At 37.7% G+C, this 21018-nt stretch overlaps 1 protein-coding gene across 1 annotated transcript in view; it reads right to left on the bottom strand.

Moving 5' to 3' along the window:
- NDFIP2 (Nedd4 family interacting protein 2) overlaps positions 1–12832 on the bottom strand; it is a 65293-nt gene extending 52461 nt beyond the window's left edge. Inside the window, exon 1 of the mRNA XM_038569856.1 lies at positions 12542–12832. Within this exon, the coding sequence (XP_038425784.1) occupies positions 12542–12817 (276 nt within the window). The 5' untranslated portion in view covers positions 12818–12832. The remainder of the gene's footprint in view (positions 1–12541) is intronic.
- Between the last annotated feature and the right edge of the window lie 8186 nt (positions 12833–21018).

Below are 21018 nucleotides of genomic sequence, written 5' to 3'. Positions count from 1 at the left end.
CTAAAAAGAAAATATCTACCATAACTATGGACATCAAGAATATCACAGTATAGGCCAGGCAATACATTGTTGTTGTTTTACTATAACTCTGCAAAACCATTCACTTTATAAATAAAAGATAATACACCAATAAACTCATGCATACACTTGAAGTCATTCGGACTTTCATCTATTTCTTCAAGAAGTATGTACTATGCATATTGGCCCAGAACTATGCTATCTACTATTAAAACAAGAAAAATCTAAATTCTACTTCCCATTGAGTTTACAAAATAGATGCCATGAAATAAGAACTATGATAGAGGTAAGTGCAGGGCACCTGGGTGGCTCAGTCGCCAGGGCACCTGGTAGATGCCATGAAATAAGAACTATGATAGAGATAAGTGCAGGGCACCTGGGTGGCTCAGTCACCAGGGCACCTGGTGATCTGCTTTCGGCTCAGATCATGATCCTGGAGTTCCAAAATCAAGTCCCAGCATCCAGCAGCATCAGGCTCCCCACTCAGCGGGGAGTCTGCTCCTCCCTCTACCCCTCCCCCAGCTCATGTGCATGCACTCTCTTTCTCTCTCTCTTTCTCACATAAATAAAATATTTTCAAAAATGATAGGGATAAGTGCACAATGTTAAAGAACACAAAGAACTTGGTAGTAAGGGGTGGGAAATAAAGGGCACAAAGCAGAGGGTGAAGGAAGATTTTCTGAATAAACAGAAATTAATCTTGGAGGAAGATGGGAAAAAAGAAAAAAGGGGAATAATATGTTCCAAAGCCCAAAGGCAAGAAAGCATGGTTTGGAGTGGTGGTTAGAAAAGGGCAGAGAAAGAGACAAAAGTAATATAGTTCAAAATTTGGCTCCTGTGCAGTACAATAACAAACCAAGCGGGGGTCGGGGTGGGGGGTGGTAAGCAGAGCCTCATGTAGTTCTCTAAAGGTTACAAACAAAAATTTAAAAAGGGTCAAGATTTATTTCAAAACCCTTCCTCTTTGGAGGAAATCACACTGATAAATGCAAGCTCTGAGTGTGCACAAATGTTCTATATAAAAACTGTCACTACTGGATTTCTTCAGACCATTATCTAAAGTCTATGAGTTGTAAGTACTTCATAGTTAGTAAAGAGGTAAAACCATCTAGTTTATTTCCTGATTCTCAAAGCCTATGCCAAACAGCACAATTTCTTTACATAATATAATGGGTAATTCTGGAGAAACATCATAGACAACTCAACCACAGCACATTCCTAAACTTCTAAAATATTAAATTGTTCATGTTCAAACAAATCTTAAAAGCAAGCAAGTCAAACGCTTGAAATAATCTCACAGTAAATCTTAGACCACTGCAGCATTTCCCAACTTGCATTTGACATGTCTTTAACAAGAATTTTATCCACACCTTAATTCCAGCTAAGTAACCAAACTCTGGAAGAAAACATAACAATATGGTTGCTAAAATACAGATACAGGATGATTTATAATCACACACTAGGTAGGTTAGTATTATTACAAGGATCTTGTCAATAAATTTAAATTTAATAAACAGCAGAATGTATCCCATAATTATTTAAACTTTTTAAAAAAAATATTTTATTTGTTTATTCATGAGAGACAGAGAGGCAGAGACACAGGTAGAGGGAGAAGCAGGCTCCATGCAGGGAGTGCAATGTGGGACTCGAACCTGGGACCCCAGGATCACACCCTGGGTCAAAGGCAGTTGCTCAACCACTGAGCCACCCAGGCATCCCTCCATAATTATTTAAACTTAAGTCAGGCAAAAAATACACAAAAATGATTTAAAATTCTAAACCATTAATAATAGACATAAAAATCAGACATTTTAGAATGTAAGTCTAACATTAAGAAAATAATCACTAACTGATCAATATAAAACAGATGAGAAAATCAAAGGAGTTCCCATAACTCCACAATTAATGAAGATACTAAGCAAGGCCACTGCATATGGCTTCACAGATTACTTACTGAACAACTCTAGATGCTGCCAATCATAGATTGTGTGTGTGGGGGGGGGGGGGGTGTGTGCATGCGCATGTGCATGCTCATGCATGCACACATATACAGAAAGATTAACTGAACAATACACATTAAACTGGAACATAATGCAAATACACAAACCACCACCACCACCACAGAAAGCCCAATTCTCAGCAATGGAAAAAAAATACATAAAAGCATAATAAAATAAGCAAGATTTTGAGTGTATAAATTTGGTCTTGAGCTAGCAATATTCCTTCCTTCCTTTCTTCTTTCTTACCAAATACTTCCTAAATGCCTACCATATGCCAGGTACTGAAGGATAGAAAGATATAGCAGTGAACTCAACAAAATCTCTGTTCTCATGAAGTTTACATTGGGGTGAAGGGAGGAAGTAGGAATTAAATATGTGAAATATTGACAGTATCCGTTGGTGATCAGTATTCTAGAAAAACTGAAACAGAGTGGGGTTAGGGTGTACAGTGAAGAGGGTATAGGTATTTTAATTAAGATGGGCCAGAATGCCCTCAATGAGGCGACCACTCCAACAAAATGAAGATTTACTAGACACAAGAAACTTAGCCATTCTCACAAAAAAAAAAATTTATACTCTATTCCACTACCCATTCATCTCTACTCCAATTCTAGTGACAGACTAGGTGGTTGCCTGATTACCAGGTACAAGTAAGTGATGCAAAACAACCTTACCACACTCCTAAGGTTTTGTTTCTAGACTGGGTGAAATAAAAAATTTGTCAGAGGCATCTGGCAACAGGCCCAAACTTTATGACTGTTTGAGGTACACTCCCATAACACCTACATCAGGGGTGAGCAAATCACAGCTAGCAAGCTAAATCTAGCCCACTGTTTTTGAGCCACATTAATCTGTTTATATATTTTAAATACTTGGTACAGATACTTTTGCACTACAACAGTGGATTTGAGAAGTTATGACAGAGACAACATGGCCTTGGAAGCCTAAAATATTTACTATCCAGCCCTTTACAGAAGTTGTTTGATGACACTTGGTGTAGATGATCATCATCACCACCATCACCATCACCACCACTACCATCCCACAGTAAGACTACTTTCAGAGCCATCTTCATGAGCACATGACCAGTGTAGTCACACAGAACTCTGCCTCCAGAAGGCCCCATGCTTGGGGTTTAATGCTCTATGGTCACCATCTTAAAATTCTTTATAATTTTATCTTTGACTCTGAATTTTGTAAGTGAACCCCAATGGGACATCAGAGCATGTGCCAGGGGCTTAGAACCTTAGCTTAAAAAAAAAAAAAAAAAAAAAAGAACCTTAGCTTAAAAGCAATCTTCCTCCCCAGGAAGTCTTCTCAGTCACCTGAACTCTCTGGCTCTGCTTAACCTCCCGACCTTCGTCCCATAACTAGGCATCCCAGGCTGCCATCATCATGACACACTCATAGGCAAACCAGAAAGGTCTCCTCCTATTGCTGATTCAGATATGGAACAAGTCCTGGCACGGAAGATGCAATGCTTTGGGAGTTGTCCATCTGCTATGGGTTGAGACAGCATACCTGTAGAAAAGGGAGATTGCCTCCCTGCCCTAGGCGAGGACCCCTTATTTTCATCTGGCAGTAGGTCCTAGAGATTATGTAGCTAGACTTCATTGCTTTCACAAAACAAAAATTATAAAACAAAGTTGTAAATGAAAGTTCCAGTACCTATCACATTCATGAAATTTCTATGGCTTGTCCCATTTCACTAAGCCAACTCCTTTCATCTCATTCTAGCCACAAAGTTTTCTTCATATTCTTAAACCAACAAACTAATTTCCACCATAGGCCACTATCACACTTGAAATACTCATCACCTAGAACAGTTCAATCAAGTCTCAGCTTGATTGTCATACCTTTAGAGTCAATGAAGCCCTCTGATTATCCTGACTCCAGTCAACTGAGGGGTCAAACCAACTGGTGTGACATCTCCAAAGATGGTCACCACCAATTTCTTACCTCCATATATATACACGCCTCTCTTTCACTAAGAGATGGAGTTTATTTCTTCTCCTTTTGAATAGGACTGAACCAATGACTGTTTTAAACTTTAACACAGAACACAACTGAAATTATCCAGTCATCAGTGCCAGCTGAGCTCCCCATCAATAGCATAAGCGCTAGCCAAGTGAGCGAGCTACCTTGGATGTTTCAACCCAATCTAGCCCCAAAATGGCTGCAGCCCCAGCAATCATCACACTGCAATCAATACATGAAGCAGAAGAACCCCTTTGTTGATCAGAACTAACCCATGGAATCTTGAAACATAATAAAATGCTTGCATATGGAGTAGTTTGTTACAAAGCAATATAAAACTAAAACTACAACAAAATCTGAATACTAGATCCATTACAGCTAAGCCTATTATTTAACCTCTTCATGTCTCATTTTTTTCCTCATGTGCAAAGTGAGGATCAGGACATTATCTGTTTCAGAGAAGTGGTCTTAGGGTTAAATGTGCTCATATGTGTAAAGCACTTGACAGAGTTCTCAGCATATTTCTGACAAAATACAAAATCATTACTGTTCTATTATTGCTATTTTAGTATTGATAAACTGTATTAGTCATTCCACAACCTTCATTTTCTTTAAACTACCTGGTACTATCTGAAATTGCTTACTTATCTGCACCCCCTCCACCAAAGTATGAGCCATACGACAATTGGCTATTGTCTTGTTCACCAGCACCTAAAACAGAATTTGGAAGACAGAAATACATCATAAATATTATAAACTGAATAAAAAATTACAGGACCTCTGTTTCACAATTAGTAATGATATCAAAAAACTGTTCCCATACCTTATCTTAAGCATAAATCTTATGTACTCAAAACATAAAATAAGCATATAAACTATAAGGTGGTATTTTCATGACATAATTCCAACATATATACTTGCTACTGCACAAATCTTTTACCATTACTAGGTCATGTACTGTTCAAATATGCCTAAGCAATGGCTAGCATTTGATTCAGCATCAGTTAGAAATGCTAATATAGTATACTCCTATAAACTTTTTTTTTTTAATTTTTATTTATTTATGATAGTCACACAGAGAGAGAGAGAGAGAGGGGCAGAGACATAGGCAGAGGGAGAAGCAGGCTCCATGCACCGGGAGCCCGACGTGGGATTCGATCTTGGGTCTCCAGGATCGAGCCCTGGGCCAAAGGCAGGCGCTAAACCCCTGCGCCACCCAGGGATCCAAACTTTATCTTTTTAATTAAGGTTTTTAAGCTTTTTATTTTAATTCCAGTAGTTAAGAATATACTATTACATTAGTTTCAGGTGGTGTACAATATACTGATTCAACAGTTCTATACATTACTCAGTGCTTATCATAAGCATACTCTTAGTCCCCTTCACCTCCCACTCACCTCCCATCTGGTAACCATCACTTTGTTCTCTATAGTTAAGAATCGGCTTCTTGATTTGTCTCTTTTTTTCTTCTGTTTGTTTCTTAAATTCCACACGAGTGTGAAATCACGTGGTATTTGCCTTTCTCTGACTTATTTGGCTTAACATTATATTCTCTAGTTCCATCCATACTGTTACAAATAGTAATGTTTCATTCTTTTTATGATTAATATTCCATTTTACACACACACACACACACACACATCTTCTGTATCCATTTATCTATGGATGGACACTTGAGCTGCTTCCATAATTTGGCTATCATAAATAATGCTGCAATAAGCATACGGGTGTATGTATCACTCTAAGTTAGTGTTTTTGTATTTTGGGGATAAATACCCAGTAGTGCAATTACTGAATCCTAAGGTAGTTCTATTTTTAACTTTCTGAGGAACCTCCATACTATTTCCACAGTGGCTACACCAGTTTGCATTCCCAACTGTGCACAAGGGTTCCTATTTCTCCACATCCTTACCAAGACGTTTTGTGTCTTGTTCATTTGCATAACTTAAAAAAAAAGAGAGCTGCATTCAATCCATCCAATTAGTGATACACTTACAGTTAATATCACCATAAGCACAGAAATAGCCAGAGAAACTTTACTATGGGCACTGTTCAAAACCAAATTAACCTGGCAACACACAATAACATAATACTAGTCTTCAAGCTGAGGAAAATTGGTATAATATACAGTTGAGTGTGAATTTCCTCAATTACAGTTTTTATAAGTTTAAAACCTATTTTAAAGATGAAATAAAAATCAGACATTCACAGGAACCCTGAAGCATCTCTGAAATACACCAGTCTAGAGGGTAGAAAGCCACATAAAAACATAATTATAACAAAGTGTCTAATACTGTGATTTTCAACTTTTCTATGCCTTGACACAGATGAAATGCAAGTAATTTGCCCTCCTTCCCTCTTCCAATTATAGTTATGTAGGAGTTTTTACATTTAAGAACAGACAAACTGAACTGCAGTTGAGAAATAAACATGTAAAATGAAAGAAGAAAGAAAGAAAGAAAGAAAGACAGACAGACATCATGGCTGAAGAACTAATAATAAGTATATCCTGCTGGACAACAGCAGTTAGTGCATAAACATTACGAGGGGAAACTGCTAACATATTGCACAGTATAGCTATGGAAAGGTCCATTCAAGGAACTTGTATATTAAAACCAGACATTTATATTTCAAAATTCCAATAAGCCCACCAGAATGGCTAAAATTAAAAAGACTGATAACACCAAAATCTGGCAAGTCGGTAGAACAACCAAAATTTCATACATCGTTGGTATAGGCATAAAATGGTACAACTACATGGAAAAAAAAAAAAAAAAGGCTGCTGGTTTCTTATAAAAGTAAACATACACCAACCCTATCACCCAGTAATCCCACCCAAGAGAAATGAAAATATATGTTGATAAAAAAGATTTGTACAAAAATATTCCTACCAGCTTTATCCGTAATAGCCAAAACCCAGAAGCAACCCAAATGTCCATCAACAAACTGTATCCATTCAATTTATACAATGAAATATTATTCAGCAATAAAAAGGATATATTGATATATACAATAACATGGACCTGTCTCCAAAACTTCATGCCGAATGAAAGAAATTTTGCTGACCATATGCTATATAATTTTAGAATAAGCAAAACTAATTTGAAGTGAAAAAAATCAGAACAGTGATTAACTAGAGAAGAAGAATCACCAGTAAAGAGTCACAAAGGAACTTTATAGGGTGATAGCAATGTTTTATATGAGGGAATCAATAAATGTTATCTGGTAAGGGCAATATTTTATATGAGGGAGTCAATAAATGTTATCTGGTAAGGGCAGAATAGTTAATATTTTGTTATTTGTGAACCCCGCATCAAATATTAAATTCTGGGGATGCCTGAGTGGCTCAGTGGTCGAGCGTCTGCCTTTAGACCAGGGTATGATCCCAGAGTCCTGGAATCAAGTCCCACATTAGGCTCCTGGCAGGGAGCCTGCTACTCTCTGCCTATGTCTCTGCCTCTCTCTATGTGTCTCTCATGAATAAATAAATAATAAAATATTTTTTAAAAATTCAATTCTGGCATTGTAAATGAATGGGCATGGCTGTGTTACAATAAAACTTCATTTACAAAAACAGTAGTTGGAACATGGTTTGCTGATCCCTGCTCTATATTTTGAAAGTGATTTGAGTTACAAAGGTTTTTGTTTTTGTCAAGACTCATTTATAAGCCACATTAAGATTTGTGCATTTCACTATATGTCAATTTTACCCCCAAAAAAAGAGAACCACAAAGAAATACTGAACTCTAGGCTAATGATAAGCATGTGATTTGCAATGAGGTACACTGATATCTGCAACTTTGAAAGTATCAAAAAAAAAAAAAAAAGATGGATTGATACGTGTACAATATACAACACAAATATAACAAACTGTTGGCCACTGCAGACCCTACAATTGGTATATGGGGGTTAGCTGTATAATTTTTTCAACATTTCTATATAGGTACTTGAAAGTTTTAATATTAAATGTGGAGGAGGGGGAATTCAGTAACAGGCCACCGAAGATTTTTGAGCAAAGAAATGAAAATCAAATTTATGGTCTACAAATATGAGTCATGCAGTGCAAAAGACACACTGAAGGATGATCACATGAAGGAAGAAAGTAGTAAGTAGGCTATAACAATAGTCAATGTCATAGAAAGTACTAACACTTAAGGAGTAAGTACAAAATGAGTTCACAAAGTCAGAGAAGTAAAGAGTAGAAAGTTTCTATTAGGAATAAAAAAGGAGTTTCAAGGAGAAAGGAAGTTCCTAGTGTCAATGTAATATAAATCAAGCAAGATGAACACAGAAAAACATCTATTAGATTAAGCAATAAGCAACTCTGAAGATGTAAAAGTGACGTGGTAAGAATGTAAACCAGATAAAGAATACTGATAAATTCAAAGGAAATAAAGAAGTGAGGATCAAAGAAATAGAGGTGGGCCAAGAAAAGAAGGCAAAAACTAGAGAGCAACATAAGGTAAAAAAACTACAATATTTCTCTAACATGGAAAGCAAAAGTAAATGACTACACCTAAAAATCCCCATCTATTATCTACCTCATCCAGAACATGTACTATTGAGTAACGCAGCCTGCCATGGGCCTGGCTGTTCCTGCATATTCTTGCTGAGTGTGAAAGTCTGCAAAACTTACCTATTTCCTGATATTGAGTGGATTCTTGTAATAAGTCACCTAGGCAACCAAGAAGGTCAAAGTTACCACAGCACATAACTATACTCCCTGGGAGAGGTGAACTACCTTGTTTGTTGCTCGCTACAATGTTTGCTGCTTGCTATAAAAGTGTTGGAGCCTTGGTCCTGAGTTCCTCCACTGTGACCACTAGATGCATCCATCTAGACCCATCACCTACATGGAACCTGGGTGTAAGGAAAACCTACACAAATATGCTGACGTTCATACAGCTTGCTGTGCTGTAAGTAATTAATTCTATTTGTTTCTGATCTGGGAGTCTCCTGTTTTCTGCTAGCAATCATTAAAATTAAACTAACTTAGCCTATAAATATGGTAAAATCAAATCAAGACTTTTCACAGTATTTGCCATGAACAAAGAACTAGTTGATATTCGTGTTGCTATATAAAAGAGACACAAAAGTAGTCACAAACAAAAATTGAAATTTTTAAAATATGTAACACTTTATAGTTTGAATACCTTAAATTATTCATAATACCTACCATGTAACAACCTCTGTATTATAGGTTTTACATATATTACAACATATAATTCTCATAATAATCCTTATGAGGTAGGTACTAATATGACAAAAACCGAGGCTTTAAAATGTTAAGTAAAAAAGCTAAGGCCTCACATACTGTAAACAGCACGACCTAAATATAAGCCCCAGATGCCCTTAAAAGGTGTTTGGGGGTTTTTTAACCATCAATAGTCTATCTCCTTCCCAGCTGATTTATCAAGGACAACTCTAATTCTCCAGATATAAGACCAAAGTACCTAGACCTCTGTAGTATGAATACTTTATTATGTTCACAGAATATTAACATTTTGGAAATATTAGCATAATCTTAAAATTTTCTTCAAAAATCTGTGATCAAAATTTAGGAAAAGCTAGGTCAAACAAATCCAAACTATTGTCTTTACTGCAGAATTTCTCATCGTTTTAATGTGCAAATATATGGTTTTAGATGCTAACATAGGTCATAAATCTTCTAAGACCATCTATTACAATCATTCTGGAAAACAGTTTGGGAAACCACTGTTACAATCAACAGTGCCAACTTTACTTGTCTACAGGATGATCTTTGACACCTTAGTAGTCGGCTTGGTTCGGGTACATAATCCTTTAAAATAGAGAACATCAAAGGTAGAATGTGGCCTAACAGCTTCAAGCCAAATCAACAACTACATAGTTTGGCAACACTGCTCATTTTCTACCAAAGACTACTTAATTACCCATAACACTAGGAAACTAGCACATCTAGCTTCTTCTGAAATTAGAAGGGTTATAATGAAGGCTTTTTGTAACTCTACATCGTCTTCCACTGCTTTACTTAACAAAATTCAGATCCCTTCTAACAATGGAAGAAAAGGCCACAGAAAAACCAGTTTCCATATAAAACCCTGTGCACTGGTTAATGGTAGCGAGTCGTTCTGATGGTCTTGTGCATCACTAATTTTCCAATATGGAAAGCTAAATTTTAACTCTATCTATGAGTGATAAATTAATGTCATATACTATTTCATCCCTAAGCATATCTGCCTGTCTCCTACTTAGTCATCTCTTAACAGTCAACAACTGGAATTGTTGACTGTTCAATGATTTATCATTCCAGAATTTTCAAAAAACTGAACTAAGAAAGCCACACAGCAGTTGTGATCATCAATATAAACCAGAGCTGCAGATTTTTCCCTAGCCAAATAGTCTACTACACACCAATTCAGCTGCTTCTTTGGAATAACTCAGGCCATTCTCAGCGAATGCAAGAGTTATACTAGACAAATGAAATAATTATTGTGATTACAAAGCAACAGGAATTAAAATCCAAATTTAAACTATTCTAAGATTCTCAAACACTTTGCCTTACAAGGAAAACACACTGATACCATACTTACTTAAAGTGAATACCAACTTTAAAATTTTTGCCCTCTGCTCTGAAGGAATGTGTCCACTCAAAGTCCATTTCAAAGTCTATGTAGGACACATCTCCAGTTGAGGAAAAAAATTGCAATAAAATATGATACTGTCCACTTATGAAAAAAAGATGTAGAGAAAAGGGGAAAATATCTTAAAACTGAGTGAGTAAATTTCAATATGTTGGTGTTAAGAATTTTTTTTTTTAGTAATTAAGTCCAATTTTAACTAGTCATAACTACTGAAAGCAAATGTGACAATATAATAAATTATTTTAAGGTACAGCCTTACCAGCTAAAAATGTTTTGAGTAGTGACTTGTATATGAGAACATGGTTGAATCTAATAAGCAAAATCCCCAAAGAGAAAGGATTCAAATCACCTAATGCCATTAAGGGAACAAATAGGAACAAGAAAGAAAAGAGATTAGAAAAGACACTGGAAATAGTATTCAGTATTACACTGTATTAGCTATACAGTATTAGCTATAGTATTATAGCTAATATACGCAAAAATAAGAATGGGCTTAAAAAAAAAAAAAAAAAAAAAAAACTACCAAAAGTGTATACGCTGACAACTTGAAAAATGCCTTCCCTACTGGCAGCGCTATTGTTTAAACCATTCTGAAAATACGGACAAATTTTCACAAATCCAATATAGATCATTTGAAGATTTACAGGATATAAACTGGATAAAATGAAAACACCATGAGCTTTTATTCTTGGAAAAATGCGAAATTGCACACATTGGGATTTCATCTTTCAGGAGCCTTCATATTTGTCAAAATGAGCTAACTAAAATAGATTCTTAGTTCATAACTAAGGCTCACATGTGCAAATGTATATTTGAGAGGTGAAATCTGCACTATTGTATCTACATTTGTAAAATTTCACAAACAGTACTAATAATTGCACCATCAACGCTACCTATTAACGTCTTCCTCCTTTTCCTTAACCTAATCACTACCCGAAAGTTTATACTGTAACATGCTACCTACGTACAGCAAAATAGTCAACTACTGCTGAGTCCACTTTTTTAAAGAGGGTTTACGGTAGAAACCTCAATGGCAGGACCATAATTTAATACTCCAGGAAAAACGACGTTAGAGACATTGACCCTGAAAACAGAGAGGGACACTTTTCACTCATTTTCACATACAAGGGCTTTCGTGGGTGAACTGGAAACCCTGTATTTAATGAAAAATAATTCTTCGAACAAGATTTGCATTTTTTTTTCTAGGAAAACTTCTGTTCCCTCTCCTACCTCCCCCCTCCCTAAAAATAAAATAAAATAAAATAAAATAAAATAAAATAAAATAAAATAAAATAAATAAAATAAAAAGGTGTGGATAGGGGAAAAAAGGAATAGTCATTTCTAATACTAAGAAAATGTTAAAGGACAAAATGACAAGGTTAACTAGAGCGGAGACACAAGATCAGCAGCTCTGTTCTCTCCAGTCGCGCAGTTGTTCAACCCACATTTTTCACCGAATCCACATCCTACCCTTCGCCGTGCTTACATCTCCTCCTCCCCCCACCCCCCACCCGCTCCATTTGTGACGGCGATCATCTTCCCAGCAGGTACGCGAACTCAGCACCATTTCCAGCAGACAATCCACACTGGAAGTGACTCAGTCAGGGAATAAAGAAATGATCAAGGAAGTCACAAGTAAAAGCAATACAAGTTGGAAGGGGGGCGCAGGGCGTCCTTCGGGGGGTAGGGGGAGGGTGCGGGGTAGAGAGGTGGGGAAAGCCTTGGATCCAGAGGAAAGGGTCTCAAAGGAGTCGGAGGCAAGCTCCACGAGAAGTGTAAAGGGAAAAAAAAAGAAAAAAAGAAAAAGAAAAGAAAATGAGGCAGGTTTTAGCCCGAAGAAGGGGACTCCCGGGTCGACGACGGGAAGGCAGCCCCGAGGTCCCGGGCCGCGCGGGAGGCCGGGCCGGGGCCGCGGGAACTCACCACCTGGTAGCGGCCAGTCCCCGGCTGGTGGTGATCCATCCTGCCCGGCTCGGGATCCGGCTTCCGAGCGGGCGAGTCCTCCCGGCGCTCGGCCCCCTCGTCCACCCCCGTCGACGACGTCGTCGCCGCCGCAGCGCGCCTTCCGCCTCTGTTTCTGCCGCCGCTGTCGCCCGGCCGGGCCGCTTCACTTCCTGTCGCTCCCGCAGCAGCCGCGGACACCTCCGCGTCGCCCACCGCGCGGCGAAGCCCCAGAGCGCCGCGCGCACCACTGAGCATGCGCGGGAAGGGCGCGCATGCTCCGTGAGTCCTCTGGCGTCCCCTTCGCGTCGCGAGCGGGGGGTGGGGCTGGGTAGATGGAAAAGTAAGACCGGTCGGGGGAGCTGTCTAGGTTGTCGGGAGTGGGCGGCGGCAAAAGGAACGGAAAAAATATAAGTATCACTGTTCTTGATAGGGCTTTCCTATTGGACGGGTCTCGCGCAAGCATAGGCGGGGACACGGTGGCACCAGGCAGAGACCAGAGTCCAGGAGAAAGGGCACGCGTGTCTTAGAACACCTGGGGACGGGTCACCCGCTTACCCTACACGACAGCACAGGACGATGTAGGGAGAGCCGTCCCTGGGACCCCTGGGACGTTCCTAAAACGCGCATTCAAAATCATTAGTGAGGGAAGGGGCATCTTTTTAAATGCTGTTTTGTCCCTCTCTTGGTAGTAGGAGATTTAAGAGTCTCACAGGGACTCTTCAACCTGACTCCTCTCTCGCCAAGGAAGGAGGCCTCTAGAGAGCCCGAGGTCACTGAAAGGATACATGAAAGTAAGATGGGACTGTGTTGTCCTCATGCTCGCTTCAGTAATTATGAAGGGTTTAACAGTAAGGAATCCCCTTGTGTGCAGTATGGTAAGAGGATTTCAGTGTCTGGTTAGCCACACGTGACCTACTATGTGCATCTCCCAAAGCCACAAAGCATGTTTTTCTAGGGAGCCAGGAGAGTATGATGGGACAAAGTAAAGCACCTTTTAACCCAAAGACCTGCTTTCTATGCCCTGAAAACTATGATCCCATAATCTGGCCCTGTGTCTTTTACTTTACTTCCTTCCTGAATTTCCAAAGGAGATTCCTGGAATGAAAAAGGCCACTGAGTGAGCTGAATCAGCTAGTTAAAGTAGCAAAAAAAAAAAAAAAAAAAACAATAAAGACAAACTCATTGAGAAATCATCACACACACACACGCACACACACACACACACAAATTAAGCCTTCTTGATAGCTTTATTCAAAGTATTGAGCAATTCTTCCTATTTTTTGCCATCCTGACACATCCAGCGGTAGAGAGCATGAATAGGCTAACAATAAAAAGAGGCAATACAATCCTGCTTAAATGTCCTTAAACTTGTTTTCTTTTGATCTGAGTTCATATATTTTAGATTCGAAGACAATAAACATGGGACCTTTTATTGTATTATCATACAAGAGGTCACCCTCACAATTTTACCCCAAATGGTATCATCTTTCATGCTCAAAACAACAGTGTGTCAGCAAAATGAAATTAGATTCCTAGACTGTTCCTTTAGAACTTAATTTTATTTTATTTTTATTTTTTTAGAACTTAATTTTATATATGCTTGTGTTTTCATTAATCATTTATATGTCCATTTGTTGTTTTTCAAATATGCTACTGCTCAGGGCAGAGGCCATTTTTTTTACACTCAACACTCCCAGAACAAGACTGAGAACATAACACTAAAAGACCTGATCAAAAGGAGACATCCTGAATCCTGTTAGAGTAACAGATTCTTTCCATTTTACCTTCCTCCCAAGTTCTGTGAACATTTTGCTCATCTAGAGAGATGACAAAATTCAAAGGGAAAGCACTTATTCAGTGAAGAAGGGAAGAAAAAGTGGGGGAAGAAGTAGAATAACAGCTAACAGATATTGAATCCTTCCCCAGCCAGGGACTGCATGTGTTATATCATTTTATCCTCACAACATCCCCATGATGTAGGCACTACTATAATCTTTAACAAATGGGGAAAGTAAGGCACCAAGAGGTTCAGGGATTTGCCAAAAGCCACATCACTAGCAAGTGGTCACAGACTCCAGAGTCTCCTTTATATTAAGCACTATGCTATAATATGCCCTTAAAAAAATAGTGATACATCACAAAGAGCCAATATGACTTCTTTAAATCCCACCTTCTTGATCTAGATGAAGGAAATGAATCTTTCTCATCATCCCCTAAAGAGCTGTTCTGAACTCCTTTGCCCATTTCATAACTGTAATAGTCCAACACAAATGGAGGCCCTGAGTTGACCCACTATGAGCAACTTATTTGGGATGAAATGGGAGTAACAATATTCTTACAATATTCTTATTATTTTGGAGGCTTTAAACAACATCTGATATATTCAATCCCTAACCTTTTGGTGGTGACAACTCTAGTTAACTAAGGAATGGTGGCAGTGTACCACTATAAACTACTAAGAAGTGGAATTTAAAAATGGTAATGCACTAACATCTCTTGTTCTGGCCTAATTGATTTTCATCTCCAAACACACAGCCACCCATAATTTCACTAATGCCACACTGCAGTATTGGGGCAGACATGGAGATAAACTGCCTGGATTCCCCATTCAGAAAACACTCTCTGACCAGTTGCAAGGAGCGTGATTAATCAACAGCTTCCAGCTCTTAGCTTTGTCAGGGTTTTCCTTAGTTTTCACCCTGAGGTTGTGTTCCTTTCAGGGTGGCATCTGGCCATTGACTGGTGGTGGTACAGGTTGAGCCACTTTTGCTTGACATTGACCCTTTTAAGGGGCAATCTTTGCTTCAGAACTCCCTGCTAAACTACCAGAGACTTTTTAGCTTGGCAGTATGTTGTAATGAATCTCCCTGCCCAAACATTTTTCCCTTCACAGTTGTTAACCCCCTAATAAACCTCTTGCACTCATAACTTCATACCAGCATCTGCTTCCTGCAGAACCCAAACTAGACAAGTGCCAAGATGTAAAGTAATAAAACATTGTTAATATCAAAATTGTGTGAAGTGACTACAACAGTCCTGTCACATAATTGATGTTTCACCTCCAGAACAACCCCCGAGTACCCTCCATTGTTATCATCTTCTCATGTGGAGATAATCTTCCCACAAAGAATGACTTTAATGCTCTGTAGAATAACGCTATCGGGTCACAGGGACCCCTTTTCCTAGGACATACTTCCCCCCAAAATCCCTCCTACCTTCCCAGAGGCAGAGTCATCCCCTCCACAGGTAAACTGATTTCTTATCATCCTCCCATAGTCTCCTCTTAGTTCAAAACAGGTATACTAAACTATCATATATATGTGCCAGGAGTCTTAATTGATATTCTCACCAATTAAGGAGCAGTGGAGAGACAGGTCATTGCCTACAGATGGCTTTCTGGCCTAAAATCACAGGTAGGCAAATACTCCAAATTTTCCTTACTTCTTCATGATTTTTAGTTTTATCACTACCTCTACAACACAGAACATACAACACAGAACTTAGAACATAGAACTACTACTCAGGTAGCTGCTGATGGTTAGTGTGACCATATATCTCAATAGTTAATTGTATCTGGAATATGCATGATTTTGCATATTTATCTAGAGAATGATTAAAAGAGATAAAATTACATCCTCTGTCTGAAGATTTCTATCTCTACCTAATAAAAATTCACTAGTCATATTTTCTGTACACTAAATTCTAAACTAGGTTTTAGAAAATATAAGAAATTATCATTTTGGTAACTGAAAATAAGCATCATTTATTACTCTAAAGTTTTATTTCTGTTACCATGTCTATGGATCTTTTAAGCAGTTTCGAGGCTTGGACCTTAATTTAGCTTCACATAGTGTTCCTTATTTAACGGTTTCTGAAATTCCTGTCATCTGTTTAGCTCTGTAATTTTAGAGAAAAAATCTGAGCAATTTGACAATCAGGTATCTACTCCCTTTTCCTCTCTTTATTCTCATACACTGTGTGGGAAGAATCTAAAATATAGCTAATGTTTTTTATCAGTCAAGGTCTAAGAAAAAGAACCAATAGAAGATATATATTAAGAGATTGATTGCAAGGAATTGGCTTACACTGTTGCGAAGGCTGGCTAAGTGTACAAAATCCAGACTACAGACTACAGGCTGGCTAAATGTACAAAATCCAGACTACAGACTCTAAAAGAGTTCTAGAACTACTGTCTTCAGGCAGAGTTTCCTCTTCTTCAAGGAAGCCTTTTCTCTTGACCTTTCAATGGATAAATCAAGATTATACAAGATAATCTCCTTTACTGAAAGTCAACTGGATTTGGGGGCACCTGGGTGGCTCAGTCAGTTAAGCATCTGCCTTTGGCTCAGGTCAACCCAGGGTCCTGGGATCAATCCCAGTCATGTTGGGCTCCCTGCTCAGAGGGGAGTCTGTTTCTCCCCTTCATCCCTTCTCTCGTCACTCTCTCAAATAAACAAATAAATAAAATCTTAAAAAAAAATCACTGGACTTCGGAATTGGACTTTAATCATAATATCTAGAAGATACCTTCACAGCAACACCTAGTTTAGTGTTTGAGTGAATAATTGGAGCTATAGCCTAACCAAGTTGACACAGAAAACTGACTATCACATATTTATTTAAATATTGCAAGCTGAAATTGTCTCCATACAGTAAAGGATAAAAAGAGAGAGAGAAGGAAACCAAAGAGACAAAAAAAAAAAAAAAAAAAAAAAAAGTATGAGAGAGGTAGCTTAGGGATTAAAATTTCCATATTAAGTATTTCCTATGAGCTTTATTTTATATTTGTACTATTATCCATGGAGGCATCACTAGGAAGCGATTTGAAAATATCTGAACTCTGATAAACTGTCCTAATGCTAGTTTTATTTAGCATTTTAATTTTTTGTTGTCATGAGCAACAAATGTGAGCAAATCAATAGCCATTTTGCCTTAGGGATTACTTATTTTAAATTGGGCTGAGTCATAAGTTATTAAAATGTTCTTTGCTTTACCTTGAATACAGAAGGCTGTTCTTTGACCATATTAAAGCAGGTTTATGTGTTTTTTGTCTCCTGTTTTCTCTGCAATCCTGATAATCACTTTCATCATAGAAGAGCAGGGCTGGCACTGAGTATATTTCCTATTATGACAGTTTTCTCTTGACTAACTAATGCAAGATCATTGTATAAGAAGACAAATACTATTTGTGCATGTGAGTGTGGGTGTGTATATAAAATATTAGGAGTGGAAAATGTCTTCTATATATCAACATGTTAAAGATGTTAACATGTTAAACATTGTCTGCTCTCTTTCTTCCATAACAGGAACCGGGCCTCATTTGTTAAATCATCTGAAGTCAGAATTCTCCTTTACAATTAACATAGTATAACATTAGCAATAAGGTTTCCATATGATAAAGTTGCCTGGTTTCAGTAATGAGGATAAAGGGCATTCACTATCTGAAGGGGAAAAATGATAAAAGTATTCAGATGGAGTGACTCATAAGATGCTGCCTTTCCAGAACTAAGAAAAAATTCATACCCATTTCCTGACCTTAAGATTCAAATAGGAGAGAAAAAAAAAGCTAGTGGCCTGACAGAGCCAAAGTAAGCCAAGATAATGAAAAAAGGGAGTTCCTTTTATATCTAGTAGACCTCATAGAAAAAATAAAATATTTATACTATCCCACTTCACCTGTCAATAGTATGTAACATTCCCATGAAATGTCTATAAATTCTGCTTATGAAAGATGATCACTGAGAAATCTGGCATGATTTCTCCAATAAAGGTAAAGACATCAAGCTCAAATCTTTTTTATCTGTTTGGACTGCTATAACAAAATACCATAGACTGGGTGGCATATAAAAAAAAATATTTCTCGGGACACTTGGGTGGCTTAGTGGTTGAGCATCTGCCTTTGGCACAGGATGTCATCCTGGAGTCCAAGGATCAAGTCCCACATCGGGCTCCCTGTAGAGAGCCTGCTTCTTCCTCTGCCTGTGTGTCTACCTCTGTGTGTGTGTTTCTCATGAATAAATAAATAAAATCTTTTACAAAGTTTATTTCTCATCACCTCTCAAGGTTAGAAGGCCAAAATCAGGATGCCAGCATGGTTGGGTTCTAGTGAGGGCCCCCTGGTAGGTTTCAGACTGCCAACTTCTCTTTGTATCCTCATGTGGCAGAAGGGGCCAAGAGGCATCTATCTAGGGACTCTTTTATAAGGGCATTAATCCCATGCCTGTGGACTTAATCACCTCCCAAAGATGCACCACCTAACAACACCATCAAATTGGCCATTAGATTTTCAATATTTGAATTTGTGTGGAGGGAAGAACAAACACTCAGATCATAGCATTCTGATACTGACTTTAAAAAACAAAACCATGGGCAGCCCAGGTGGTTCAGCAGTTTAGCGCCTGCCTTCAGCCCAGGGCCTGATCCTGGAGTCCCACATTGGGCTCCCTACGTGGAACCTGCTTCTCCCTCTGCCTGTGTCTCTGCCTCTCTCTCTCTCTCTCTCTGTCACTCATGTAAATAAAATCTTTAAAAAAAAAAACATGAATGTTACCAAAGCACATGTGTACATACAAATATAGTACATAGAGTATAAAGTCAAATTTAACTTTTTTTTCGTTTGAACAGAACAGGTAATTTGGCTCGCTTACAGGCCACTGAAATTTCCTTGGAACCCAAATGTCTGGGAAAGAGAGAAATGTGTGTTTTTTTCATGGATTCATAAAACTTTAGCATTTCAGGGGAACTTCCTAGTCACCTATTCCAAAAACTTTATTTTGGATAGATGGAAACTGAGGCTCAGAGAGGTAAATGTATCCTTGACGTGATTATCTATGAGACTATCACTCCACTTCCAGTTTGGTTCAAATGTGGTTGAAAATTCATAAAACAATAAAAAATATTCCATTGACTGTTCCTACCACATCCAAAAAGAAACACTTTCCAAAACAGTACTAATAAATACAGAACTCCAACACATCATGAACTCAAAATGTCAACATTTCTCTTGGAAGAGATAGTATAGTCAAAGGTATTTCCACAAAACAGGATAAATTCTATGATCATTGCTAATTCTTTCAGGCATTTCTGCTTTGGCACAAGTAAAATATTTACTTTTTTTCTTTTTCTGTATTTTAAATTTTTTATTTTACAAACATATTAAATATTGTTTTATCTTTTGTCTTCTTTTTCTTCTTATTTTTTCTTTCAAACCTTAATGTTGAGGGCTGACTTTCAATAGATCACAGTGAAGTTGCTGCTTTACTAAGTATGAAACCTTGACCCAGAAGCTGGTTGTCTAAAAATGGTTTAGCACCAGATTCCTTAAGAATTTCTACTTTTTTAAATGCAAAAAGATAATCTTTGAAAATACAATAGATACCTAATACTAGATGTATATTTGCAAGCTTAAAAACCAAACAATCCCAACCCTATATATGCATGTCCATCCAGATAAGGTTGGGATATAAGATGACCTAAACACACAAAGTGAACAAGATGCCAGCTCTCAGCACAGCCCCAACCCCTTGACCATGGACTTTACCATGATTCCTGGAAATGATAGTTACACATACATATGATAGTTACATATGACCATTTACATTTAAATTAATATTAAAAATTCAGTTCCTCAATGATACTAGCCAAAAGTGTGCACTGGCTACTCTGTTGGACAGAGCAAATAAAGAACATTTACATCATCACCTAAAGTTCCACTGGCCATCATTGCTCAAGCAAAGATTATCTTACTCTTCACTTAAATTACCTTCTTTTATTTCCTGAATTATCCGTATAATTTTCTAATAGCTTTCATCCCAACTCTTCATATCTTAGCAATCCGGCTCTTCTGTAAGTCATTTAACCTGCTGAACTGGTTTGCTCATCCTAAATATTAGAATACTAATTCCTTCCCTACCTGTCTCACTTGTTGTGAAGCTCAAAGGAAATGTAACCATACATATATAAAGTAATATTAATCCTGGAGGTTCTTTTCCTTTCATTTCCTAATACTGTCAGAAAAAAAAAAAAAAGTGACATTTAACACAGTCAAACGTGGAATAAATATAACTTAGAAACAATGAAGATTAGCTCAAAGAAACCCAGAAGGTGGTTAGGCCTTCTAACTTGGTCACATCATATTTTTTCTAGGCTAAGTGTCTGGGCTTATACTCCAAATGAGTCATCATAAAATAAATAAAAGACTCCAATGTGTGTAACCATAAAAAATACATCAGTTGTTTATCTAGAAGTAAAACTATTCCATAGTATATTTGTCAATCATTATAATTATGGTAATAATAGCTAACACTTATTGAATGCTGCCAGTCATTTTGGTAGGTGTTACCATATATATTATCTCCCTATATTTCCCAGCAAACATATGGAATAAGTACTGTTGTTACTATCACTTTATATATCAGAAAACTGACACCTAGAGTATTAAGAAATTTACCAAAGGT

The sequence above is a fragment of the Canis lupus genome, chromosome 22 (assembly GCF_011100685.1).
Source record: "Canis lupus familiaris isolate Mischka breed German Shepherd chromosome 22, alternate assembly UU_Cfam_GSD_1.0, whole genome shotgun sequence".
Taxonomy (NCBI): domain Eukaryota; kingdom Metazoa; phylum Chordata; class Mammalia; order Carnivora; family Canidae; genus Canis; species Canis lupus.
This window is presented reverse-complemented; position numbering and strand designations above follow the sequence as displayed.